Here is a 24,676-nt window from a genome sequence, read left to right as displayed (position 1 = left end):
GAGCAGGTAAGTCACAGAATTTCAACACTATAGTTCTTGAAAACACAAGAGCAAGATATCTAATCTCCCAGGATAGAGGGCACAAATGACTACTTACACTAGTCACTACTAAAAAAAAAAAAAAAAAAAAAAAAAAAAAAAAAAAGAACCCTACAGTTAGGGATGGTTCATCAGGTTTTTTTTTCACAAGGATGTGTGATGAAACAGTAAACCCTACAGAAGGTGGTAAATGTAATCTGATTGGGATGTTATCCCACAGACTAGTATGGGAAATCCATGGATCAACTTCTTGCTAGATCTAGGACTACCGAAAATTAAGTGCAAAATTGTGTTGGCATGTGACTATTGCAAAAATGTATCCTTCTGGACAGCAGGGCCACATATATGGCTACTCTAAGTATCTACTAAAAAGGAAGAAAGGAAAATGTTCTTAGTGTACAATACTAAATAGCAAAGATTAAACCAATTTACAGAAAACTACTCTATACTCATTATGAGTCATTTCCCTGGAGTTTTCTGATTACAAGCATGTTATTATAAACTGTGAGATAAAAGGCTCTAAAAGTTCCACTGGATAACCCAAAGTATTTCATCTTTTAAGCAAATTCTACAAGTAACTAATGGAGAAAGAGAGAGTACATATGTATGGATATATAAGATGATCAAAGTAAAAATGAATATAAAATCAAATACAAACTATTAAGACAAGCACACAGACATAAATAATGCCACATTGTAGAAAATTATGACAGGAACCCCTGGATAGCAAGGTCTATAAAAATAAAGGGAATCATTTTAGGAAATGTTTTCTAAGTATATTTATGGACAATAATGTACTTAATGCTCCCTGATAGGTGACCTAACACCTTGACAATAGCTAATACATATTACAGTATTATATGGCATTCCAATCATTTTATATTCATTAACCCATTTGTCCTAAAAAAAATTCTGAGGTAATTACTGATATTTTATCTTCAGGTGGGGAGCCCGAGATTTGAGGAGGTTATGTAACCTGCTCAAGGTTATAGCTTTTAAGTGGCAGAGCCAACATTTAAATCCAGGCACTAAAGTTTTTCTATATAGTCTTACATGCTCTTAACCATTAAACATCCATATAGCAAATAATTCACTTACTTTAAGTTTTCCTTTGTTAAAAGCACAAACTGAGACCTGGTAGGCAGAATGTCCCATATCAATAAATATTACATTTCTTGGTTTCTCATCTAATGGGGGAAGATCCTGTTTATAAATTCCATATGCTAGAGCAACTGTGTAAGAACAAAGAAATAACGTTAATATCAGGATAGCAGTCACCTGGAAAACAGAAAGTAAGTCATTTTGATACTGCACTATAATAAAGTAATATCAATTATTAGTTTCAAAGTAAATTAGCTTTTCATAATTTGGTTACTGTTTTTAATTTTATTTTTTCTCTACTCATCTAGAACTTAAATCTTATAGCAAATATAAGACATGTTTAATTTGTAGCAAAATACTATACTCCAAAACAAAAGGTTACAGGAGCCAGTACATAATGAAAAAAGATAAATGCTTTATATTAATTAAAAACTTTTCATAAAATACTTTATTTTATAAAAATTAAAAACTAGAGCAGTTCTTCTGACAGTGATTTTCAAACTGCAAAGTGCTCACCTGCAGTAGTTTCATTCATCAACCTTAAACAATTTAAACCTGCAACCTGTGCTGCAGCCATCACAGATCTTCTCTCAGCATCAGTGAAAAAGCTAGGAATCTGTTAATTTAAAACAGTAAGGAAATATATTGGTTTAATAGATTTTAAACATTTCATCAATTAAAAATGTAAAAAGCTACTCTAAAACTTATGTAGGGCAATATAACTACTCTAAAATTTACGCAAGGCAAAGAATGGTGTCCTAATTAAATAAGCAAGAAAAAAATTCTTCTTTGTTTTGGCAATTTCTATACCATAAAGTGTTGACCTAAGTATGAACACAAACTTAAAACAATTAAGAAGATGGAATAATATTGCAGGATTTCCAAAATATGTTCATCCAAATCCTTCTTTGTATTGGGTTTGCTCTATGAAAAAATGTTCACATTTAATAATGAAAAATGGAAACCCCAAGACTTAAAATGAGATTAAATATATCTTGGTAGGGATGCCTGGGTGGCTCAGCAGTTGAGAGTCTGCCTTTAGCTCAGGGTGTGATCCAGGTCCCTGGGATGGAGTCCCGCATCAGATTCCCTGCATGGAGCCTGCTTCTCCCTCTGCCTGTCTGTGTCTCTCATGAATAAATAAATAAATCTAAAAAAAAAAAAAAAGATATATAATGAATCCTTTGTAGTTGTTAGAAATAAACAGGCAGATCTGAACTATCATGAACAGTATATTGCATTATAAAAAAGGACATAGGGCAGCCCAGGTGGCTCAGCGGTTTAGCGCTGCCTTCAGTCCAGGGCCTGATCCTGGAGACCAGGAATCGAGTCCCATGTCGGGCTCCCTGCATGGAGCCTGCTTCTCCCTCTGCCTGTCTCTGTCTCTCATGAATAAGTAAATAAAATCTTAAAAAAAAAAAAAAAGAAAAAGAAAAAAGGACATAATGTAGCATGATTGTGTATGTAGAAGCTACCAAGGAGAATACTCAGAGGTTTATAATGGCTGTTATCTCAAAGGGAGGGGAGAACTATATATTGCAGGGGACTTATGAGGAGCATGTACTTTTCTTAAAATCACCAAAAACATTAACTGAGACTTCAACTTATAGTTAAGATTTACATATACTTAGTTCTGTCAAATTAAGAAACACTTTGATTTGTGTGTACAGATTTCTGAGAAGCTAATTCAGTAGGGACGCCTGGGTGGCTCAGTTGGTTAAGCATCTGACTTTGGCTCAGGTCATGATCTCAGAGTCCTGGGATGGAGCCCTGAATCGGGCTCCACACTCAGCAGGGAGTCTGCTTCTCCTGCTTCTCCCCTTGCTCTCTCTCTCTCTCTCTCTCTCTCTCAAATAAATAAAATCTTAAAAGAAGCTAATTAAGTATATTCATGTACAAAATGACTTGGGGCTCTTCCAATTTAGTTCTAAGACAACTTCCAAAGTTGTCTCCAATTGTATTACTTTTTAAAGCAAGAAATTTCATTTAACAGATATTAACAATTGGAGAAGAACTTGAATTTTGATATACTTGTTTATCCTTATTATCCTTCTGACAAAAATCTAAATTATAATATATATGTCATTTAATACTCATTGAGCACTTATGTACCAGGTACTTTTCTAACCACTTTAGGATATAATAGTGCATAAAACAGAGAAAATACTTCCCCTTGTAAATAGGTCACAACGGGTCTACTGCACTAACTACAAAGTAAATAATGGCAGAGAAGTTCCTAATGCTCTCTTTCTGACACTAATTTCTGATGTGAATGTACCATCAAGTATAGTTAATAGGGATGGATTTGAATTTAACATGGGTTTTAAAACTCACCCCACTTTGATGTACACTTTCAAGTGGCAGTATAGTGGAAGAGTTGTAAGTAGGGGTTTGGGAATGAACTATTGGGTTTGATTTCTGGCTTACCACTTATTAGCTCTGTTGATTTTAGCAATTTATTTAACTTCCTTTTGTCGTTTTGTAATCTACAAAACTGGAATTAAAAATATCCTACCTTTATGGGGTGGTTCCGAGGATTAAATGAGTTATACATATTAAATGCCAGTAACAGTGTCTGGCCAATTATAAACTCTTTTATTAAATGATTAGAAAACATGGGCAGCCCTGGTGGCGCAGCGGTTTGGCGCCGCCTGCAGCCTGGGGTGTGATCCTGGAGACCCAGGATCAAGTCCCACATCGGGCTCCCTGCATGGAGCCTGCTTCTCCCTCTCCCTGTGTCTCTGCCTCTCTCTCTTTGTGTCTATGAATAAATAAATAAAATCTTAAAAAAAATGATTAGAAAACAAAATATTAAAGTTCTCTTATTTTCTCTCATTTAAAAAATTCTAAATATCTATAAAATACTCATTACTAAAGTCACTGAAGAGTTCATAATCTGATTCTATTTTTCTGATGACACAAGACCTTTTTTTAAGACTTGAATTTAGGGAAGTTTAATAGTGTTAGAAATATATTCACATTTAGGTGACAACATATAACTTAAAAAAGTTATCAATATATAATGAGATCTCAAAGGATAGAGTAAATGATGAACTGTTTTAAGAATTTTTTTTAAGGGGATCCCTGGGTGGCTCAGCGGTTTAGTGCCTGCCTTTGGCCCAGGGCGTGATCCTGAGGACCTGGGATCGAGTTCTGCATCAGGCTCCCTGCATGGAGCCTGCTTCTCCCTCTGCCTGTGTCTCTGCCTCTCTCTATGTCCATCATGAATAAATAAAAAATCTTAAAAAAAAGAATTTTTTAAAAGAATTTATTTATTTATGAGAGACAGAGAGAGAGAGAGAGAGAAAGACAGAGAGAGAGAGAGAGGCAGGCGCAGAGACCCAGGCAGAGGGAGAAGTAGGCTCCATGCAAGGAGCCTTATGTGGGACTCGATCCCAGATCCCAGGATCACACCCTGAGCCAAAGGCAAGATGCTCAACCAGCCTCTGAGCATCTGCCTGAGCCACCCAGGCGTCCTTGTTTTACAAATCCTTAAAGAAAGATATTTTCTTTCTGAAAAATACTGCATGATCTTAATTATATGTGGAATCTACAAAAGTTGAATTCATAGAAGCGGAGTAGAGTGGTGGTTACCAGGAGCAAGGAAATGGGAAACATTGGCCAAAAACTACAAAGTTTCAGTTATGTAGGATGAATAAATTCTAGAAGTCTAATGTATAGCATATAGTGTCTAAACTTAGTAATACTATATTATATACTGAAATTTGCTAAGAAAGTAGATCTCAGATGTTCTTGCCACCAAAAAAAAAAAAACAGTACATGACAAGATGTTAATTAGCTTAACTGCTGTAATCATTTCACTATGTATATGTATGTCAGAACATCATGCTCCATACCTTATATGTAAACAATTTTTTTTAAAGAAAGCACAATGGGATTCTGGAGAGTGATAAATATGTTTATAAACATATTTATCAATAGTGATTGATGATGGTTATGTCAAAATTTCTGAAAGTATAACATGCTAAATATATCCACGTTTTCATTTTAAAAAGGATTTTTTTCTTTCTGATACAGAATATACATAATCTCAAATTCCCAAATGGGAATTTTCAGCTTTGTTATAAAATGTTAAAGTCCCTACAAATAGGAAGTTAAGGGCAACCAGGAAAGATTCTTATGGATAACTGGCAGGCATAGCAGTCACTACTCATATTCATTTTTTTTTTTTTTTAAGATTCACAGATTATCACAACTGACAATGGGAAACTAATTCAATCCTAAACTTTACCAAATAAAGTTGTTTTTTTTTTAAACCTAAAAATAAAAATGGGTTTACATTATTTACTTAAATAAGAACAGAAAGAATAAACGAAAGGGAAGAAAAATATTTAACAGATCACTGATATATTGGAAATTGTGATTTAAAAGTATAAATTATTGGGACACCTGGGTGGCTCAGTTTGTTAAGCATCTGCCTTTGGCTCAGGTCATGATCCCAGGGTCCTGGGATGGATCCCCACACTGGGCTCCCTGCTTAGCGGGAGCATGCTTTTCCTTCTCCGTCATTCCCCCTACTTGTGCTCTCTGGCTCTGTCAAATAAAGTCTTGAAAAAAAAATAAGTATTCATTATTGAAGTAAAACTTACTGAAATCACACAGTCGGCCACTGGTTTCTTCAAAGCATTTTCTGAAGTCTCTTTAAGTTTGGCCAACAGCATTCCAGTAACTTGCTCAATTGCAAAAGGTCTCTCTTCTTCTAGGTACCGCACCTAAAACCAAAAGTTCAGATATTTATTAAGAGTCATTTATTCGTCCAACATGTATTTTGTATTTACTCTAAACATGACAGACAACAGTGAAAAAGACTGTATTTTCTTAAGACAGTTACATTCTGAAAAGATTATTCTAGTATTATACCCTCTCATTTCTAAAGTTCAAGTGCCTTACACATAGTAATGTAACCAAATTGTTCTCAAAAAGATCTTCTTGCATTAGATCTCTGCCTTTCACAAAAGCAATTTTTATCATTCACTTTCCAAGCACATAACAAAGGAGAAAAAGGTCAATTAATCTTTTGAAAGTTAGAACTTTTCTGGGTTTGACATGAAAGCTTTAGTCACACAGTTTTAGGAAAAGCAAATGAGAACATCAGGAAAGAAAAAAAATTTCTTAGGGCAGCCCTGGTGGCGCAGTGGTTTAGCACCGCCTGCAGCCCAGGGTATGATCCTGGAGACCCGGGATCAAGTCCTACATCAGGCTCCCTGCTTCTCCCTCTGTCTGTGTCTCTGCCTCTCTCTCTCTGTGTCTCTATGAATAAATAAAATCTTAAAAAAAATTATTATTAAAGAAAATACGTATAGTATGTATTATTCCAAGGTCTCTGGGAGATAATCATAAATTAAATATTAGAGATGTATTTATAAAATTTCAAAATTATTTTTAGACCAAATAACTACTTTATTTTAAAGTCAGGTTTAAGAGTAGGTTGCATTTAAGCACATAAAAGGGAACTTTACAATGCTTCTTGACGAAGGAATACTGGAAGATGTGTAGTTTAAGTAATCAAAACTCTTTTATAACAACCAATACACTTGTGAGCAATACAGTTACCCTGGAACCCATATAATAACTATATTTAGTTTACTGAGGAAAAAATTATGTCTTCTGTGTCCTCAGTGGACAAAATTTTATTCTATAACACTAAATTTTGGAAGAGCTTCTCTCAAGCAGCACAATGTACGTGTGTACAAGTGTATATATGTGGCCATGTTTACCTGTATAAAGTACATATCAGTACCTCACTCCACTTTATAGCTAAACAGTATTCCATTGTACAGTACCACATTTTAATTATCCATTCATCAGCTGATGAACACTTGCATTGCTCCTACTTTTTGGCTATTATGAACAATCATGTACAAGTTTTTGTGTGTACATATCATTCAATTCTCTGGTGTATATAACTAAGAGTCAATCTTCTGGGTCATATGGTAACTATGTGTTTTGAGGTATTCTGTCAGTTTCTGAGAAATCAACAAACCTGTTTTTGTTAACCAATCCATAACTTACTGTCTCAGGATACAGAACTAAAAAATCAAGAATCCATCTCTCACTTGGAAGAAGAGTTTGCTTTAATATAGCAATTAATATATTTATGGGGTCTATTTTTCTAAATCACTTATGCCTCTGCCTTTATCACTTGAATATAGTTCACCTCTACAAGTTCTCCAAAAAATCATTTTTCCTTGACAATAAAAGTATTGGTTAGATTTTAAAAATTACCTAACCAGAATTTTTTTTTAAGATTTTATTTATTTATTCTTGACAGACAGAGAGAAAGAGACACAGGCAGAGGGAGAAGTAGGCTCCATGCAAGGAGCCCGATGCAGGACTCGATCCCGGGACTGCGGGATCTTGCTCCGAGCCAAAGGCAGACACTCAACCCCTGAGCCACCCAGGCGTCCCTAACTAGAATTTTTTTTTGCACTCACTAAAGCTTACTACAAAAAACAAATCTTGGTACAGATGTACTGTGTCCAGAGGAAAAAAGTTAAATTACAAATAGGCAATATTAGATTTGGTTTTTTGAATTTAAATGTTTGTACCCTGGGAAGCTTACCTTAACTCCTGCACTTCCATTTGGCATCTTCTGCAGTTCATAAGGAAGCCTGATCCTTTCAGTTTGCACAATAGGATCATCAAATGATCTCCCGTGAAGCTTTTTGAAGCCATGAATTGTATTTCTTACATTCGTGACTATCTGTTGGCAATCAACACTTTTATTTATCAATACTTAATGAATGCAAAATAAACACTACATAATATTTTAATAAGACCACCAAATCTCTTTATCCTACACATTTAAGTTTAGAATTACAATCATTTGTCTAGTTTCCAGCTGATAGTAAAATTATACAATATGAATGCATGCATCTTATCTATTGCCCGTCAAATTCTCTTCCTATTCTAGGAATGTAGAATCAAAATTATTGTTTTCAAAAAACAAAGAACAAAAGTGTAAAACTTTTCAAATACAGTGAAAAATCTATCTACAACTCATCTCTGGTTTTCCTTAACACTTTTGCTCTAATGAATTAATACATTTGATTTCTCTTCCTTCCACTTTAATTACTCTATTTATATTACAACACTCTTCCTTATTGCCCCCCTTTTCTTTTTTTCCTCTTAATATCTAGTTCTTTGTGAAATTTCTCATGTACTGAGAATGAAATTTCTCACTGTGGAGAATTGATCCTAGACTAGTAAATTTAAACTATTTCTGTATAGCATAATGCAAAGTTCAGGTGTCTAAATTTGCAGATGGCTTGTATTTTAAGCAAAGTAATTTTTTCTTTAACTAGAACATGAAGTTCAAATGATAGGGTATTACTGGGATCCAGGTGTTGCCCTCTTATAGTTAAAGCCAAATCTTGCTCTTCAATTATGAGATGAAAGCTATGGGGATGCTGAATTACCACACTGATCTCTTTAGGAGGAGTAACTTTAGTTTGCTTTCTTCAGAAATTCTGTTATCTATAATACACTTAGAAGATCACACATAATAAGAGATGTAAACTTTAGTGAAGAAGTCATTTTGGCACAAACTCAACATCTGTTTATGAAAGTGGAAGAGAAGATAAATGTTTTCATATACAGGCCAATTAGAAGACAACCTTGATAAAAGTCTTAAGCAAAAATGCCTTGATAAATGAGTCAATTATTCCTACAAAGTCATGAGGAAAAAAAGCCCAATTAAACAAAACTATTTTATGAGGAAAAGACAAACCAGGTACACGTTAAAATGTAAGAAGTAATTGTTAAAGGCTTTTGGTTCAGGAAAATAAAGTCCAAGGAAAATGAACCTCTAACAAGGAATGTTAAATGTAAATGTTCTACTTCTAAGCACCTTGGAAGCCTAGAAATATGAACAGAAATATGAATACTTAAAGAGATTCCATGTAAAGTAGCCATACTGGGTTACTCTGGAAATTAATTTTCCATCTTTCCCACCTTCTTTTACAAAGACATTGCTTACTTGTTGAAGTGTATATTCTAGATCAGATACCTCATAGAAAAGTGACCATATAGGGGAAAAGTGGTGCCATATGGTAGCAATACCCTAACTTCACAATGAAAAAGACTTTTTAAAAAAATAAAATTTAAGAAATATTTTGCAACCCCTCAATGAAAATACTATCTATTAAAACACAAAGATACTCAGGTCTGTACATTTCCCTTTTTTCTCTTAACTATGTAAAGTGGGAGCTTAGTTACCAAGATTCCATTAAATCTTCCTGTAAGTCAAAACATCTACATTAACAATTTACCTGGCTCTTAGCTGCATTTCCAATGGCTCGAGTTCTTGATCCCAAAGATATACAGGCTCTAAATAGGAGAAAAACACAAAGTTTGTTCCCATGGTATGTTTATATTAATATGAAAAAAATGAGTTAAGTGTATTAATATAATCATGTAGTCTAAAAAACTGATTAACACCAGAATTTTGCATATTTTTGTTTCATAAGTAATAGAACAGTTAGAATTTTTAGAATAAATATTGCTAAGAGCTGGTAATGTTCTGTTGGCCTCCAAAATTGTTTTTCAAATTCTGTTCGTCTAGATCCTACTAAAAAAATTAATCAAAAAAAATTAACTGTGTTCAGTAAGACCAGTCTGCATGGATCTAAATCCAGGCTCTGTAATCTTGTAGAAATTACCTAACCATTATTTGTTTCAGTTTCCTATCTGGAAGACAGTGATGATAATACCTACTCACAGGTTTAAATGAGTGAATATTAAGTAAATGCTTTGAACACTATGATTGCTATTTTTTATTACTGTATTTAGATATAATTCTGCTTATAAAAGATAAGTGTGGAGCAACATTTTCATTCAAATATCATTTCATGTTATAATTCAAGAAAGTGCTTCCTCAACCAATAACTACCAATAACTATTTACAAACTCTGTGTGTATACTAGCTATAATCACTGTTGTTGGAAAATCTACAGTCTACTGAAAAAACAAACAAACAACATACAGGACTATGAACATATGGACTGTGGATACTAGTGAAAAAGAATAATCACTTTAATATGATAAGGCTTTAAGTGTAAGAGGTGATTTCTGAATTAAGATCTGAAAGAAGAGAAGAAATTTTAATACACATCTATTTGTTGGAAAGGATAGTCCTGGTATGTAGGTATACATCTATTTTCAATATGTTAACCAGAGTGATCCTCTTGAAGACTAGGGTCATGAAATTCCCCTACTGAAAGCCCTCTAATGGTGTCTTGTCTCACAAAAAAAAAAAAAAAAAAAACTTAAGTCTCTCCAATAGCCAATAAAATCCTTCCTGGTCTGGTCCTTGGCTGCTCTACCCTGTAACTTCCATCTAGGCACACTGATGTCCTTGCTATTTCAAGAATAAGGCAAGCACGCTTCTTCCTAAGGGCTTCTGTATATACTATTCTCTATCTCTGAAACACTTCTAAATATATCCACATGGCTTACACTCACTTTCACTTCTTTCATGTCTCTGTTCAAACGTCAGCTTATCATCAACACCTTTTCTATCTTAAACAACATTTTCTGCTCCTCCCAACATATACATCTCCTACTACTTACACCTAATTTTATTTTCCTGCATAATGCATCACCATCTGATACAATTTACTGACTGTATCTCCACACCAGAGCATGAATTCCTATGAGGGCAGAAATGTGTACTCTATTCCCTTCCATCTGCACTATCCAATATGGTGGCCACTAGCCACATGTGGCCAGTAAAATTTAACCAAAATAAAGAATTGAGTTCCTCAGCATTATTCAGATTTCAAGGGCTTAATAGCCGTATGTAGCCAGTTGGTATACAGAGAACAGAATATACATAGAACAGAAGAGATATACAGAATGGAAAGTTCTTTTGGGCAGTATTGGTCTAGATCATTATCTGGTAATACAGCAAAGGTACCTATTGAATGAAAAGAAAGATGGCTCCTAAGGATAAGGCTGATTTGGAGAGTAGGAGGAATAGAACTTGGCTAGTTTCATTTGACATTTTGATAGTATAAGGATCAGATTATACAGGGCCTCAAATGACAGGTTATAAATCTAAATTTATTTCAGTAAGTAAAGGGAACTCATTAAAGGCTTTTGGATAAAGAAGAGAACATTCCATGCTTATATAGAAGATGAACTGAAGAGGAAAGATCCCAGAACGCCTTTTCTTTCTTTCTTTCTTTTTTTTTTTTAAAGATTTTTATTATTTATTTATTCAAGAGAGACAGAGAGAGAGAGAGAGAGAGAGAGAGAGAGAGAGAGGCAGAGACACAAGCAGAGGGAGAAGCAGGCTCCTCGCAGGGATTCCAGGATCACACCCTGGGCCAAAAGCAGGCGCTCAACCACTGAGCCACCCAGGTGTCCTGCCTTTTCTTTTTAATAGACTTCATACCCAGCATGGAGCCTAACTTGGGGCTTGAACTCAAAACCTGGAGATCAAAACCTGAGCTAAAATTTATCATCAGACACTTAACTGACTGAACCACCCAGGCATCCCTCAAAACAGTGTTTTTTAAGGGATGAACAAGACACTGTCATATTGGGGACCACTGTATTTGCAAGGAATTAAATTCATTTAGTTAATTTAACAGATTTTGATTGAATAATAATTATATCCGGCATGCTGTTACTAGAGGTATAGTGAGGGGAAAAAGATATGGTTTGGGCTTTCTTGGAATTTACAGTGCTATAGGCTCACACAAATGAAAAGTAAACTAGGTGCTACAGTAGAGGGTTTACATGGTGTTATAATATGGAGTAGATAATAGAACTGACCTACAGGAGGATGATCAGGAAAAACCTACTGGAGGAAGTGATGAGATTTTAAGGAAGAGTAAATGATGATGACAATGGCATTAAAGGATATTTGGCAGAGATCATTTTAACCAGTGTGAACTGATAGGACTAAGGCTAGAAGTCATCAGTAATCTATATCAGGATGATAGCTGAGACAGGTGAAGGAATTAAGAGATATTTAGAAATAAAACTCAAAGGACTCAGTGACAGATTAGATCTTCACTGTCCAATATAGTAGCCACTAGCCACACGTGATGATTAAGCATATAGAATGTGGCTAGTATGAACTGAGATGTATTCATTTTAAGTGTGAAACATACCCCAGATTTTTAAGATTTGTGTGTGTGTGAGAGAGACAGACAGAGAGAGAGAGAGAGAGAGGCAGAGACACAGGCAGAGGGAGAAGCAGGCTCCATGCAGAGAGCCCAATGTGGGACTCAATCCGGGGACTCCAGGATCATGCCCTGGGCTGAAGGCAGGTGCTAAACCACTGAGCCACCCAGGGATCCCTGGATTTTGAAGATTTAACATTTAAAAAGGAATATAAAATAGCTTACTGATTTTAAAATAAATAAGATTTTGGATAGGTTGACTTAAATCAAATACATTAAAATTAATCTCACCTGTTTCTTATCTTTTTAACATAACTACTAGAACATTTATGCATGTTGCTAACATATTTTTCCCAAAGAGTGCTGGAATAGACAAGAGGAAGAGGCAAGTGCCATGACTAATGTCTAGGCTTTCAATTTGCATAAAAGGGTAAAGTGGTGTTATTTATTGAGACATAGAACACTGTAAGACAGGTTTGAGGATGGACCATCACAGTGCTAATCAGGACATGTTGAGACTGAGGTACGTTTGAGACATCCAAGCAGATTATCTCTTCCAAATAACTCCCTGATTCATTATACTCCCTGCCAGAGTAGATATTTGCATACCTAATATGGTTATCAATGTAGATGGTCGGCATTCCAACCTAAAGTTCATCAGAGAAAATATGGATTTGCTATCTCTTAGCCTACACTTTATTAAAACCTGTCCTTCTCTCAACTCCATTACTTGTGCACACTTATGAATACTTTTAATTTTTTAGTACTAGGCTACCATCACTTGAGTACATAGAAAATCTTATTCTTAGGTTGATTCTCAAGAAGTTAGCTTTTGTTAGAACATTAGAGCCAAATAATATTGATTCATCTATCCTTAAGTGCTAGATTCTTTGTAACATGCTGAACAATTGTATCATTTCACAGAGAAAGCTTAACAGTTATCTATCTTTATTAGATATTCTCTGAAGTTAAAAGTCGACAACTCAAACAATTTAGTGTTATAGCTTGGAAATACCCAATTACAATACACAGGAAACCTTCCTCATATAGCTAAATGGCTTCAAACTCCTTCCTTTAATATTCTTTCAAAAAGATTCTGGAATCCAACTATTAAATAATTACTTTCTAAGTACCTTCAGAATAATCAAAATACCTAAGCATCTCTCAAAACTTTTACCTGACTTTGCTAACACCAAGGGAAATAAACACATTATACTGTACTTTTAGGCTGACATAAAAGTTTTTATAAAAAGGATATTCAATAGTTGACCCAAATGTACACTGCATAATCCATTTGTCTTATACTTTCCATACTTTATTTCAAATAATATTTAGAAATTCCATTTTATACCTAAAAACAAAAGAAAGGTTTTACAATGCAGTTTAAATCTGTAATTTCCAATCTGATATTGCTGCCACAGTGGTAATCCCAGATTGTCAGAGAATGCCACAAAAATTCTAAACAAACAAAACTTCTAAATGTCCTATGTCACTGTCGGTAGAAGAAGGGTATAAAAATCAAACGACAGGTATTAGCTTTAGAAAGCTATATTCTGGGGCACCTGGGTGACTCAGTCGGTTAAGCATCTGATTCCTGATTTTGGCTCAGGTCATGATCTCAGTCCTCCATGTTGTACTCCGCCCTCAGTGGGGAGTCCACTTAAGATTCTCACTTGCCCCTACCTCTTGCTGTATGCACACACTCTTTCTCAAATAAATAAATTTAAAAAAAAAAACCCTGGATTTGTATTTTCCCTTAAAACTTATTTTCAAAAAAAAATTTTTTTTTTTTTTGTAAGACAAGCACTATCGGGTTGGAGAAAACACTATTGCCAAAACTACGAGATTTCTCACCTAACAGGTCAGTACTCTTTAAATCTGTTCACTTCTTTGTCAGTCTCCACTAAGGATTCAAAGCCTCTTGATTTTACCACTTTCATTTTAAAAATAACCCTATTTAAAAACTTTTCAGCTTTCCCTTTCCAGTTTCCATAAGATCACAATTACTATTTATAACCTCTTGTGTTATCAAGTCAATACTAATTATAGCTGAATTAATGATGATATGAGAGGGCAATCAACTGGTTTAAATCAGGGGGTGAACGATGCCAGGAGCACTCCCCCCACTCCTTATCCCCAGAGTGACAACCAAAAATGTATCTTTAGATATTGTCACATGTGCCCTAAGGGGCAAAATCTCCAACTGAGAACCACTGCCTTATATATAGCATCACTTTCCAAATACTGTTCTATGGACTATTCCTTGGAGATTCAAATAAGTTGGGGAAAACATTCTTTCCTGGGAGTGTTTCAATGCCTATAAACAATGGATCTGAGAAGTTCTGAAGTAAAGAAAACATATGGTTATTATTTCTCAAGGTTAACTATCTGGAAAAAAATTGCCCTACAAGAAGTGGGGGGAGGAACATTCTCAAGAAGACTTATGGTTGCCATTTGCTTTCTAGCTTGCTACTTAGAAAAATAAGACTTTTTTTTTTCTTTAAGATTTGAGAGAGAGAGAGAGGGAGAGAGAGAAGAGAGAGGATGTGTGCATGCACGAGGGAGGGGCAGAACAAATCCTCAAGTACCCAGATTAGAGTGGAGCTGGACAGAGGGTTCCATCCTAGGGCGCTGAGATCATGACCTGAGCCAAAATCAAGAATCAGCCGCTTAACTGACTGAGCCACCCAGGCGTTCCCAAAAATAAGACTTCTTTTAGGCATATATGATTTAGTAATAACAAAAACTTTCCAGTCTTTCAGTATGGACAATGGATAAAACTTTTTAACACATAAAAAATAAAAATCTCTTCTAAGACTTTCTAAACGCTTTTAATAAACATGCCTAATTCATAAATTGGTTCACAACTTGAAACTATTAACAGAAATCACACACAGTTGAACCTTGAAAAATGAGGGAGTTAGGAGTGCTGAATCTTTGCAGAGAAGAAAATCCACGTATAATTTTTGACTTCACACGTAACTACTAATAGCCTACTGCGGACCAGAAGCCTTACTGAGAACAGTTGATTAACACATATTTTGTGTTATACCTATTGTATGCTGTGTTCTTATATTAAGCTAGACAAAAAGAAGTGTTAAGAGAAACACACTAACAGTAGTGTACTGTATTTATAAAAGAAAAAAAAAATCCACATGTAAGTGGACCTGCACAGTTCAAACCCATGTTGTGCAAGAATCAAATGTACATAGGTAGACACATATAAAAAGCTGCTTAGTTATACTAATTTAGATGTATTTAACTGATACATTATTTGAAAAGCTGGTTATTTTAAAATTCAACAGGTCAAATTCCAATAACAATGCACAATAATTTTAAAGTTATTTTGATTATGACTGCCTAGACAAGGGGTCTGCAAATTACCATTTGCCACCTATTTATATAAAAGCTTTATCAGAACACAGCTACGTATTAATTTTTGTAGTGACCACATACTAAAGACTACCAAAAGCATGTTAAACACCTTAAACTCACAATAGATAATATGTAACTTGTACTTATCATTCCTTTGTCTTCTAGAAACTTTTCAGAATTTCTCACCCACAAATTCAAGGCAATAACTAAAGATCAATTGTGTTTAAAAAATAAAGATTTTATTCATACTAAAATATTTTATACTCCTAGCTTTGGCCATGTTAATGTGTGAGCCTTTTCACTCCTCTCAGCACAATTCAAAAAAGCAGCAAAAGTATTCATTGAATCTTTGTTTTCGTCAACAGCAAAATAATAATTTGAAATGGCCACTAATAGTGCATCTTTCAATGGAATACTGTTCAACCATTTAAATAAATGAGATAAATTAGGTCAGAAAGGCTAAAATCAACACAAGAAACAACAGGTGTTGGCGAAAATGTGGAGAAAGGGGAGCCGTCTTGTTCTGTTGGTAGGAATGCAAACTGGTGCAGCCACTCTGGAAAACAGTATTGAAGATCCTTAAAAAGTTAAAAATAGAACTACCCTATGATCCAGCAACTGCTGGATTTACCCAAAGGAGCTATAGAGTATTATGCTAAGCGAAATAAGTCAGAGAAAGACAAATACCATATTTCACTTGTATATGGAATTTAAGAAACAAAACAAACGAGTATAGGGAAATAAAGAAAAAGAGGCAAACCAAGAAACAGACTCTTAACTACAGAGAACAAACTGATGGTTACCAAAGGGGAAGTGGGTGGGAGGTAGGTTAAATCAGGTGATCAGAATTATGGAGTGTACTTGTGATGAGCACTGGGTGCTGTATATAAGTGTTGAATCACTAAAATGTATACATGAAACTAATATTACAATGTGTGTTAACTGAAATTTAAATTAAAAAATAAAATTTAAAAATGAAGTAAATTAGAACCATACCCACAAGTTTAAGATGTCCACAATATATTTTGAAAAAAAGTTACAAAATATATATAACGTAATTCTACTTTTGTTATAACAAATAGGAAAACATCCAAGTTATAACACGTACACTTGCATAAAACTAGAAACACACATATTAAAGTCTACAAGGTGGTTGGGAAGGGCTAGAGATTTACTTTCCCATTTGTATTTAAAATATTTTAAATCAAAGTTTAACAAAAACTCATAATAAAATACACAAAGCCAATTCATTCGGTACAAAGAATATTTAAATAAAATGTAAAAGCCTCCTCTCCTACCCTCCAACTGCTATTACCATAAAAACTGCTCCTACCCAACTATAGCCACTATTAACCTCCAGAGTTGGCATTTCCTATGTATAAAAAGGTTTGTTTTTAATACCCCAAAATAAGTGATTTCTACCTGTGTGCACTGAAGAGGACATCCCAATGTAATGTATAAATAATCTATTCCCATATTTTCAGATTATTCAAACACAGGTAAAGAAATAGGGAAAAATGAACACAGAAAACCAGAGAACTGAATACTAAGTCTGATCATACAGAATTTTGATAAAATATACCTAAGAAAAATCTCTTGAAATACATTCACTTAGAAAACCCATTTTCCTTATTGTAAAATATGTTCATAAAAATTCAAAACTTTACAGACTATGTATTATAAGCACACCTCCCCTAATCTACCTACAAGAAATATGCAGATTGTAGTTTATAGCCTTCCACACTGCTTTCCTCCATAAAGTTATACTAACCTGTTTTGTTTTGGTATGTATTTTTATTAATTTTTTTCATGTTCTTAAAATAACTTAAAAGCATATTAAAACATTTTAAAATAGTATTTCTTGGAAACTAGTAAAAAAGAACCAGATGAATTTATTGATTTTTAAAATAATATTTCTTGGAAACTAGTAAAAAAAAAAACCAGATGAATTTATTGATACTAGAGCAAAGATGCTTCTCAGCCAGATAATTTGTTCCTTTGATTGTTATATCCTCATTAACCTAATGTGGATATATCATCCTTATACCAATGGATAATGGAAGGACATTGGGGTTCTGGGGTAAAAGAGGCCTTAAATTGAATCAGTTTAATCGCTTACAAGTTCTTGGTCAAAACACTGAAGTTTGCTTTAAGCTTCTGAAAAAAGCTAGTATTACCTAACTCACAGAATTGATGTAGTATGTATAACAATGAAGCACAACACTCGTCACATAGCAATCACTATGATCAACAAAAGCAGCATGTTTTAGCTGATCACATGCTTTAGTCTAACACTGAAAGAAGGTTCTTGGCTACAGTTTTCTTTTCCCATGTATGAAACTAATCACTTTAATATAATTAAGCCTGGGATGGAAATTCCAATCCCCACATCTATACTTAAGTGAAGAATAGGAACTTATCCAAAAATGTGCCTACTCAGTTTTCTAAGAATTTATTTGAAGGAATTAAGGGTCAAAATTAGGTTACAAAGGCAGTTATTGCAGTATGGCTTATAAAAAATGTAAACCACCTGACTATCCAAGAAGGGATGGGATTAAACAATGAAACTAATGGTATAAAAGAATGTATTACATAGAGGCTACCAAACAGACTATAAATATAAAGTATAATCTATCACTGAAACACAGAGAAAACCACCTGGAAGTTTTATTTCTGGATGGAGAATTAAGTTTTACTTTCATCTTTTAATGTCCCTACATTAAACAATGAACATGTACAATTCTTTTAAATAAGAAAATGTTCTGAAATTAATTTTTTTCCTCTTCAGCTTATGCATTTTTTTAAATAATAAATTCATTTTTTATTGGTGTTCAGTTTGCCAACATACAGAATAACACCCAGTGCTCATCTCGTCAAGTGCCCTCCTCAGTGCCCGTCACCCATTCACCCCCACCCCCCCAGCTTATGCATGTTCGTTTCCTTCTCCCTCTTCCATTTATGCATGAGAGGAGAAGAGCAGCTAGGACAAGCCTTCCAACTTTACGGAAGGGAAATCTGAAGAATAGGTTAAATTGCTTGTTCTTGGTCCCTTAACTGTAAGCCCAAAACTTAAGCCAGTATCTTTTCATTAAATTGTCCTTAGTTTATACACCAGACCTTCCCATGTATAATCAAGTATGTTAAGGAATGAAACCTTAAAAAGCATAAATGCCAAAGCCAACTAAATGGAACATTTCCTTCCTCTTTCCACAAGGTCTTTTTACCAAGTATTGGGAAATACCTAGGTCTTATTACCTTGATGTCAGTCACTGGAACAGGGGAAAAAAGTTTTGAAAGCTAGTTATAATATGTATCATTAAATACTGTGGTATATTAGAAAGGTTACAAGTTCTCTAATAGTTACACTTTTTCCAAGATTAGAAAGGTTACTAGTTCTCTAATAGTAACACTTTTTCCAAGATATGCATTCTATAAACAAAGGTCCAGGGATCTGGAAAAGCTGTTTTCACTCAATAATTTAAGCTCCACAAAATACAGTGTAAGAACCGACTACAGTGAAGTAATATTATTAGTTCAGTAGCAATAAAAGATCCTACGATAAATAACAGTACACATCCACGAAAAGGAGGGCAGAGTTGCTGATGCAAGCTAAGTAAGAATACAACACTCCCACTTTAGCAGTTTTCTAATTTGGATTAAGTTCATTAAATCTAGGTATTAGTGGCTACATACAGATCAGAAATATATTCGGTCTCAGCCACAGAGAATTAGCCAACATGCGTAGAATTAGCCAAAGTGTGTAGGAATAGTAACAGAGACTTCTAGAACATGAAAATGAGAAGTCTAATTTTTAAAGAACTCTCTGTAAGTCTGGCCAGGTTCTTTAAAGAGTCATGGACTCACTACTAAGACTTTTGAGCCCGGAAATGCAGTATCGGTCATACAGTTCTGTTTCTGATCTTTTCGGATAAGGCTTTAAGGATTAGGGGAATGTCCATCCTACCCCTCTCTTTTTTTCCCATGGGTTAAGTCCCTGAAGGCAGAGACTGCCTCCATTAACCTCTGTTCTGCTGAAAGAGGACAATGGAATTTACCGGTTCTTTTCTGGCAGCCTGTATCTTGTGGGGGCTTCAAACAGATCTTGCAGACAAAGTCATAAAAACAGTTCACAATTACTGCTTCAGCCTTTCATTGTGTACAAAGGCTGGAAAAAGACCTGAAGCAAAACTTCTAACAGTACTATGACGATTAACTGACCCCTGCTCATATTTGAGAATTTAAACATGCAAAATTTCAACAGAATGTACATATCTAGAAAAAGGTGTTATAAAACCTTCCAGAATATTCTTTGAAAGAAACCAAAGCACAGACTGCTTCAAGTAAGTTACTCAACATCTCAACATCTTTTAAAATTATTCATAAACTCATAGTAATTTTATAATTTGGCCTAACACTGATCTTAAAATTAAGTTTCATATTTATGTAATCATATTTTGGGCCATCTAAAGCTCAAAACGAGATGTTTCGTTACTTGTCCACAGCAAGTTAAGCCACGAACAGTTGTTCACAAAATAACCGGTAACAGGAGCTCACAATAAAAGGCTAGTTTATCATAAACCTGTCTTAATTACTCTTTGTCTACTCATTCTCTGCCAACAAACTTCCCAGACCAGAGAAACAATGGAACGTGTGGAAACATGTTTCCATGACATAATGCCACTCCTGAGTCTTTCATTAAGTGTTCATAAAAGAATCACTCCACAATCATGTTTATACAGGACAGCGGCCTCTGATTCTTCTATAATTCATTCTGCAGAAATTCGCTTTTGCTAGGGTCTGGCTGCACCACTTTCCATTAATGGACGTACATTACCGGTACAATACAGGAGACCAACAACTCCCATCCCCGACTCCTTCCCTAGTAATGCATCATTCATATACGCCACTGGAAACCAGTCCCATTACCTCGAATTTTCAAGGACACTGGGGTAAAACCCCGAACACTTCAACAATTTATCCCCCCGCCACCCCCCCCCCCAAAGGCTTTCGGACCAGATATAAACCTGCGACTCATCTTCTGAGGTGTGCAGTTTACGCTCTCATCTCTTACTTTTCTGAAAGCTGTCACGCAGAGAGAGATGGGCAAGGGAGGAAGGGCAAAAGGAAGAATTCTTCACTCAGCTGAAGGGAGACACCCGCCCGCGACCGATAATCCCACGCAAGCCCTACGGGAGGTTAACCACACACCTTTTTAGAGATTTGTTCAGGGTATAGAGGTGGTTCTGTCTGCACCGACTCCCCCCCCACCCTCCGAAAACTAAAACAGGCCGGCCGGGGAACAGAGGCAGGGTGGCGATGTGGGCGTGTGTGGGTCCAGAAAGGAGATGCGCAAACTATTAGAGTGGAGTCCCCCGTCCTCTAAGGAAAAGCAGCTTTGCAGGGCGACAAAGTCCGGCTCCCACCTGGGCCCGCCAACCAGCGGTCTCTAGAGACTGCAGCTGATGGACTGCACCTGTCATCACAAGGTTCGGCGCGCAGCGGCCGAAACCAGCAGGCGGGACCAGCGGAGGGTCGGGGTCGTGATCAACCAAGGCACTTACGGGGTACACCTGTCGCTGTACTCATTGGCGATGGTCTCGATGCCGCCGCTCCTTGCTACCGCGATGTAGCAGTTGAGAAAGCCGAGGTCAATGCCCACCACAGACATCCCGCCGCCCGATGGTCGGGGTACTTGCGCTGAAGCCTCCCGCGCGGGAACCGCGTCCTTCTCTGAGCTGCTGCTCCAGGAATTGGGGCTCCTACGAGAAGCGAAGGAGAGGTGACCCCAAGTCGCCGCGCAGTAAATCTAGGGCAGCGCGTCCGGGAGCAGCGGAGGAGATGGAGGCCTCCGGCGCCGCTGCCTCCGCCGCCTCGGTCTCTCCCCACTGCGGCTCGACCGCCTCCAACCGGCAGTTACAGGGCTCTGCGCCTGCGCGCTCGGCCGCCGGGGAGGTGCGCGAGCTGCCGCTCTGCGCCCGAGGCCGCTCCACGCCTCGACTTCGGCCGCTTCCGTCAGGACTCGGGCAACGGCTGCCCGACGAGCTGAGGGTTCGAGAAAGATCTGGAAGATGGAGGCGGCCGAGCCAGCCGCGGGGTGGGAGGGAGAGGCGGAGCGGGGAGGACCCGGGAGGAGCGGACGGCAGGCGAAGGCAGTTGGCTCGCCATCGCGCGGCCGCGGGGAGAAGTGCGGCCGGCTGAGGTGAGAGGCGGGCGGCGGGCGGCGGGCGGCGGGCGGCCGCCGGCCCCGCGCGCGCCGCCGCGGTCGGGCTGTCTGGGGCCCCCCGGGGTCACGCGGGGCACAGCGCCGGGACGCCGCCGAGGCCGGCAGGCGCTGGGCTGGCCGCCTCCGCCCTCCGGCTCACGAGCGGCCCGGCTGCCGCAGCACCCACCCGCCGGCCTCGCCGCCCCGAGGGGCCCATGTGCCGCCAGCCGGGGCGCTCGCACTTTGACCGCGCGGTCCTACCGCCCGCCCGCCCGCCCGCCCGCCCGCCGCGCCCGGCTCTGTGAGGTGGCGCCCATTGTGCCGCGTGGCGGCCTCGCCTCGCCTCGCCCCGCCTCGCCCCGCCTCGCCTCGCCTGCAGGGGCGCCGCCGTTCCCGGGGAAGGGAGCCCCTTCGGCCCGTTTCACGTCACTGGCCACAGTGCCTTGTGTGGCAGCCGGACACATTCAGGGGTCCCGTTTTCTCCTCACGAGGCCCTGCGACGCTGGACCACAGCTGTCGGGAGAGGAGAGACGCGGACCAGTTCCCCGTCGTGCGGCCTAACGTTACAAAGAGGCAGCCTCCTGCGCTCCCCCTCACCTCTGAAACCAGCCTCACAGGCGGTCGCCCTGAGGTCTGTGTCGCTATGACCCTCCCGGGCCGCCTGTGCCCTGCCTCCCGCGCCGCAGCCCGGCGTGGCCCGGCCGCCGGCCTTGTCCTGACCCGCCTCTGCTCGTGTGCACTGGAGCCGAATGAGGGTGTCCACTTACCGAGTTCGGCTGTCCCGTTCCCCCTTGGTCACGTCCTCGTGGGCTTCCCGTTCCCTCTCCCCCAGCCCTTCCAGGGTCTCCTCGGCCGTCCCACCCGATTCTTTGTGTGTCTCCTGCTTCCTCTTTGCTTCCCTCTGGAAGTGCACTTCTTTACTGCTCCCGTCGTCCGTGCTTGTTCTCTTCTTCAAAGAACTTAGACTTTTTACCACCAGCAATGCGGCAACAGCAGCGGCGGCAAACGTGACGAGAGCCCCTGCGGCTGAGGCTAGGAGTAGCGCGAAATCCATTCTCCAGGCTAACACTAAGGACACTGGGAAGAACGGTAGGAGGCTCTGGACTCCAGACTTTCTGTATTGAAGAACCTCATCTCTCTCCCCATCTCACAAGCACCCAGGAAGACGCGGAGCTCCGGGTCGGTGCGGTCCTCGGTCCTCTGTCCCCTGGGATGGGGCCAGCCTGGGTGGAGGGGCCTCCCAGCAGGCAGTGCGTGAGCGCAGCAGGGATTGGGCACCGCCGCCCCCGGTGGAACCCTGGGCCCCCAGGCCTACAGGGCGTCTCGTGGCTTCTACCTTTCCTCCTCAGTTACCTCTGTCATCCTTTTGAGCCCGCCGCTCTCTAGATTCCCCCCCCCCCCCCGAATTATCCTGAATCTCTCCCAGGGCCATTTATTTATCCATGCTTATTGGCTGTAAAATTTGAGGGTGTGAGAATAATTTTTCTATTAAAGAACACGTAAGAATATTAAGATTAAAAAGAAACAGTTGGGGTCAGCAGCAAGGGGTTAGCATCACATTCTTTACAATTACTGGGAGGAAAACATAGTATCTAGTGGCTAAAAGCATGGCAAGCTTTGGGGTCACATAGACTTCGGTTGTAGTCCCAGGCTCACCCAACTTACAGCAGTATGACCTTTGCCAAATTACTTAATTCACCAAGCCCCAGGTTCAAAGTCTGTCAAAATGATGACAAATATATCTACTATACTCTTCCTATGATGAAATAATGTAAGCCTAACAGTAGTGCCTGGTTAGGCACTGAAAAGGCCAAAACATGGTAGTTATGTCTAACTGCTGCTAGAATATAGGAATTATATTTATTTACATTGAGCCATGTATACAGCTACCTTGCTGCACTCTCATAAATACTAGTATTTGTAGAGTTTCTTCGGTTTTCTGTGCATAGAACCATAAGGCCTGAGAAATGACTAATTTCTTCTTTAATCCTTCCACTTCTTGTTTTTTCTCATGTTGCCCAAACTCTTGAATATGTTGAATATGAGCCGGAGGGATAAGCATCTTTGTCTTGTGCCTAACATTAAATACTTCTGTTTATGATGTAAGAAGTTAAAATTATCCTCTAGTTTGCTAAGTTTTTTCTAAGTGGACATTGAAACTTAACAAATGTTATTTGTCTATTGGAATGACCTTTTTCTTCTCCCTTAATCTATTAATGTGGTGAATACTAATAGATTTTTCTAATATCCTTGTGTTTCTGAGATAAACCAGTTAGGCCATGACATTCTGATTGGATTTGGCTTTTGATTATTTTATTTAGAATGTTTATTTACATTTATATTTATAAGTAAGATTAAATTTTCCTTTCTTTATTGATCTTCTTGATACCAGGATTATATTGACCTCATAGAAGTTGAGAAATTTCCTTTTTTCTCTTCGCTGGCAATGTTTTGGTAAAATAAGCCTATAAACATCTTGAGTTGGAGCTTAGAAGATTTATGATCCTGATTAAGTTTCTTTAGTGGTTATAGTCTATGTTTTCTATTATTTCTTGAACCAATATTGATTTGTATTTTTAGTGACATTTTGCCATTTCATCTAAGTTTTCACATTTGTCGGCATAAAGTTGATTATTCACTTACGAGTTTTGAAACTCTTGGTAGTTACATATCCACTTTTTCATTCTTAATATTGTTTATTTGAATCTTTTTTTCTTACTTCCTATTACTAGTGCTTTGTTAGAAGAACAGCTTTTGTTTTTCTTGCCTTCTTTATTATATCTTTGTTTTTTAATTCATCTGCTCA

General features: G+C 38.0%; 1 protein-coding gene across 1 annotated transcript in view; it reads right to left on the bottom strand.

The window, feature by feature from the left end:
* The window catches only part of HSPA4L (heat shock protein family A (Hsp70) member 4 like), a 57,674-nt gene extending 33,235 nt beyond the window's left edge, over window positions 1-24,439 (bottom strand). Inside the window, exons 1-7 of the mRNA XM_055316957.1 lie at window positions 22,638-24,439; window positions 21,230-21,427; window positions 9,432-9,489; window positions 7,724-7,864; window positions 5,751-5,873; window positions 1,657-1,756; window positions 1,138-1,271 (exon numbers count right to left, since the gene is read on the bottom strand). Coding sequence (XP_055172932.1) covers window positions 1,138-1,271; window positions 1,657-1,756; window positions 5,751-5,873; window positions 7,724-7,864; window positions 9,432-9,489; window positions 21,230-21,427; window positions 22,638-22,924 — 1,041 coding nt within the window. The 5' untranslated portion in view covers window positions 22,925-24,439. The remainder of the gene's footprint in view (window positions 1-1,137; window positions 1,272-1,656; window positions 1,757-5,750; window positions 5,874-7,723; window positions 7,865-9,431; window positions 9,490-21,229; window positions 21,428-22,637) is intronic.
* Window positions 24,440-24,676: the final 237 nt, after the last annotated feature.

Source organism: Nyctereutes procyonoides, unplaced genomic scaffold, assembly GCF_905146905.1.
Source record: "Nyctereutes procyonoides isolate TBG_1078 unplaced genomic scaffold, NYPRO_anot_genome, whole genome shotgun sequence".
NCBI classification, from domain to species: domain Eukaryota; kingdom Metazoa; phylum Chordata; class Mammalia; order Carnivora; family Canidae; genus Nyctereutes; species Nyctereutes procyonoides.
This window is presented reverse-complemented; position numbering and strand designations above follow the sequence as displayed.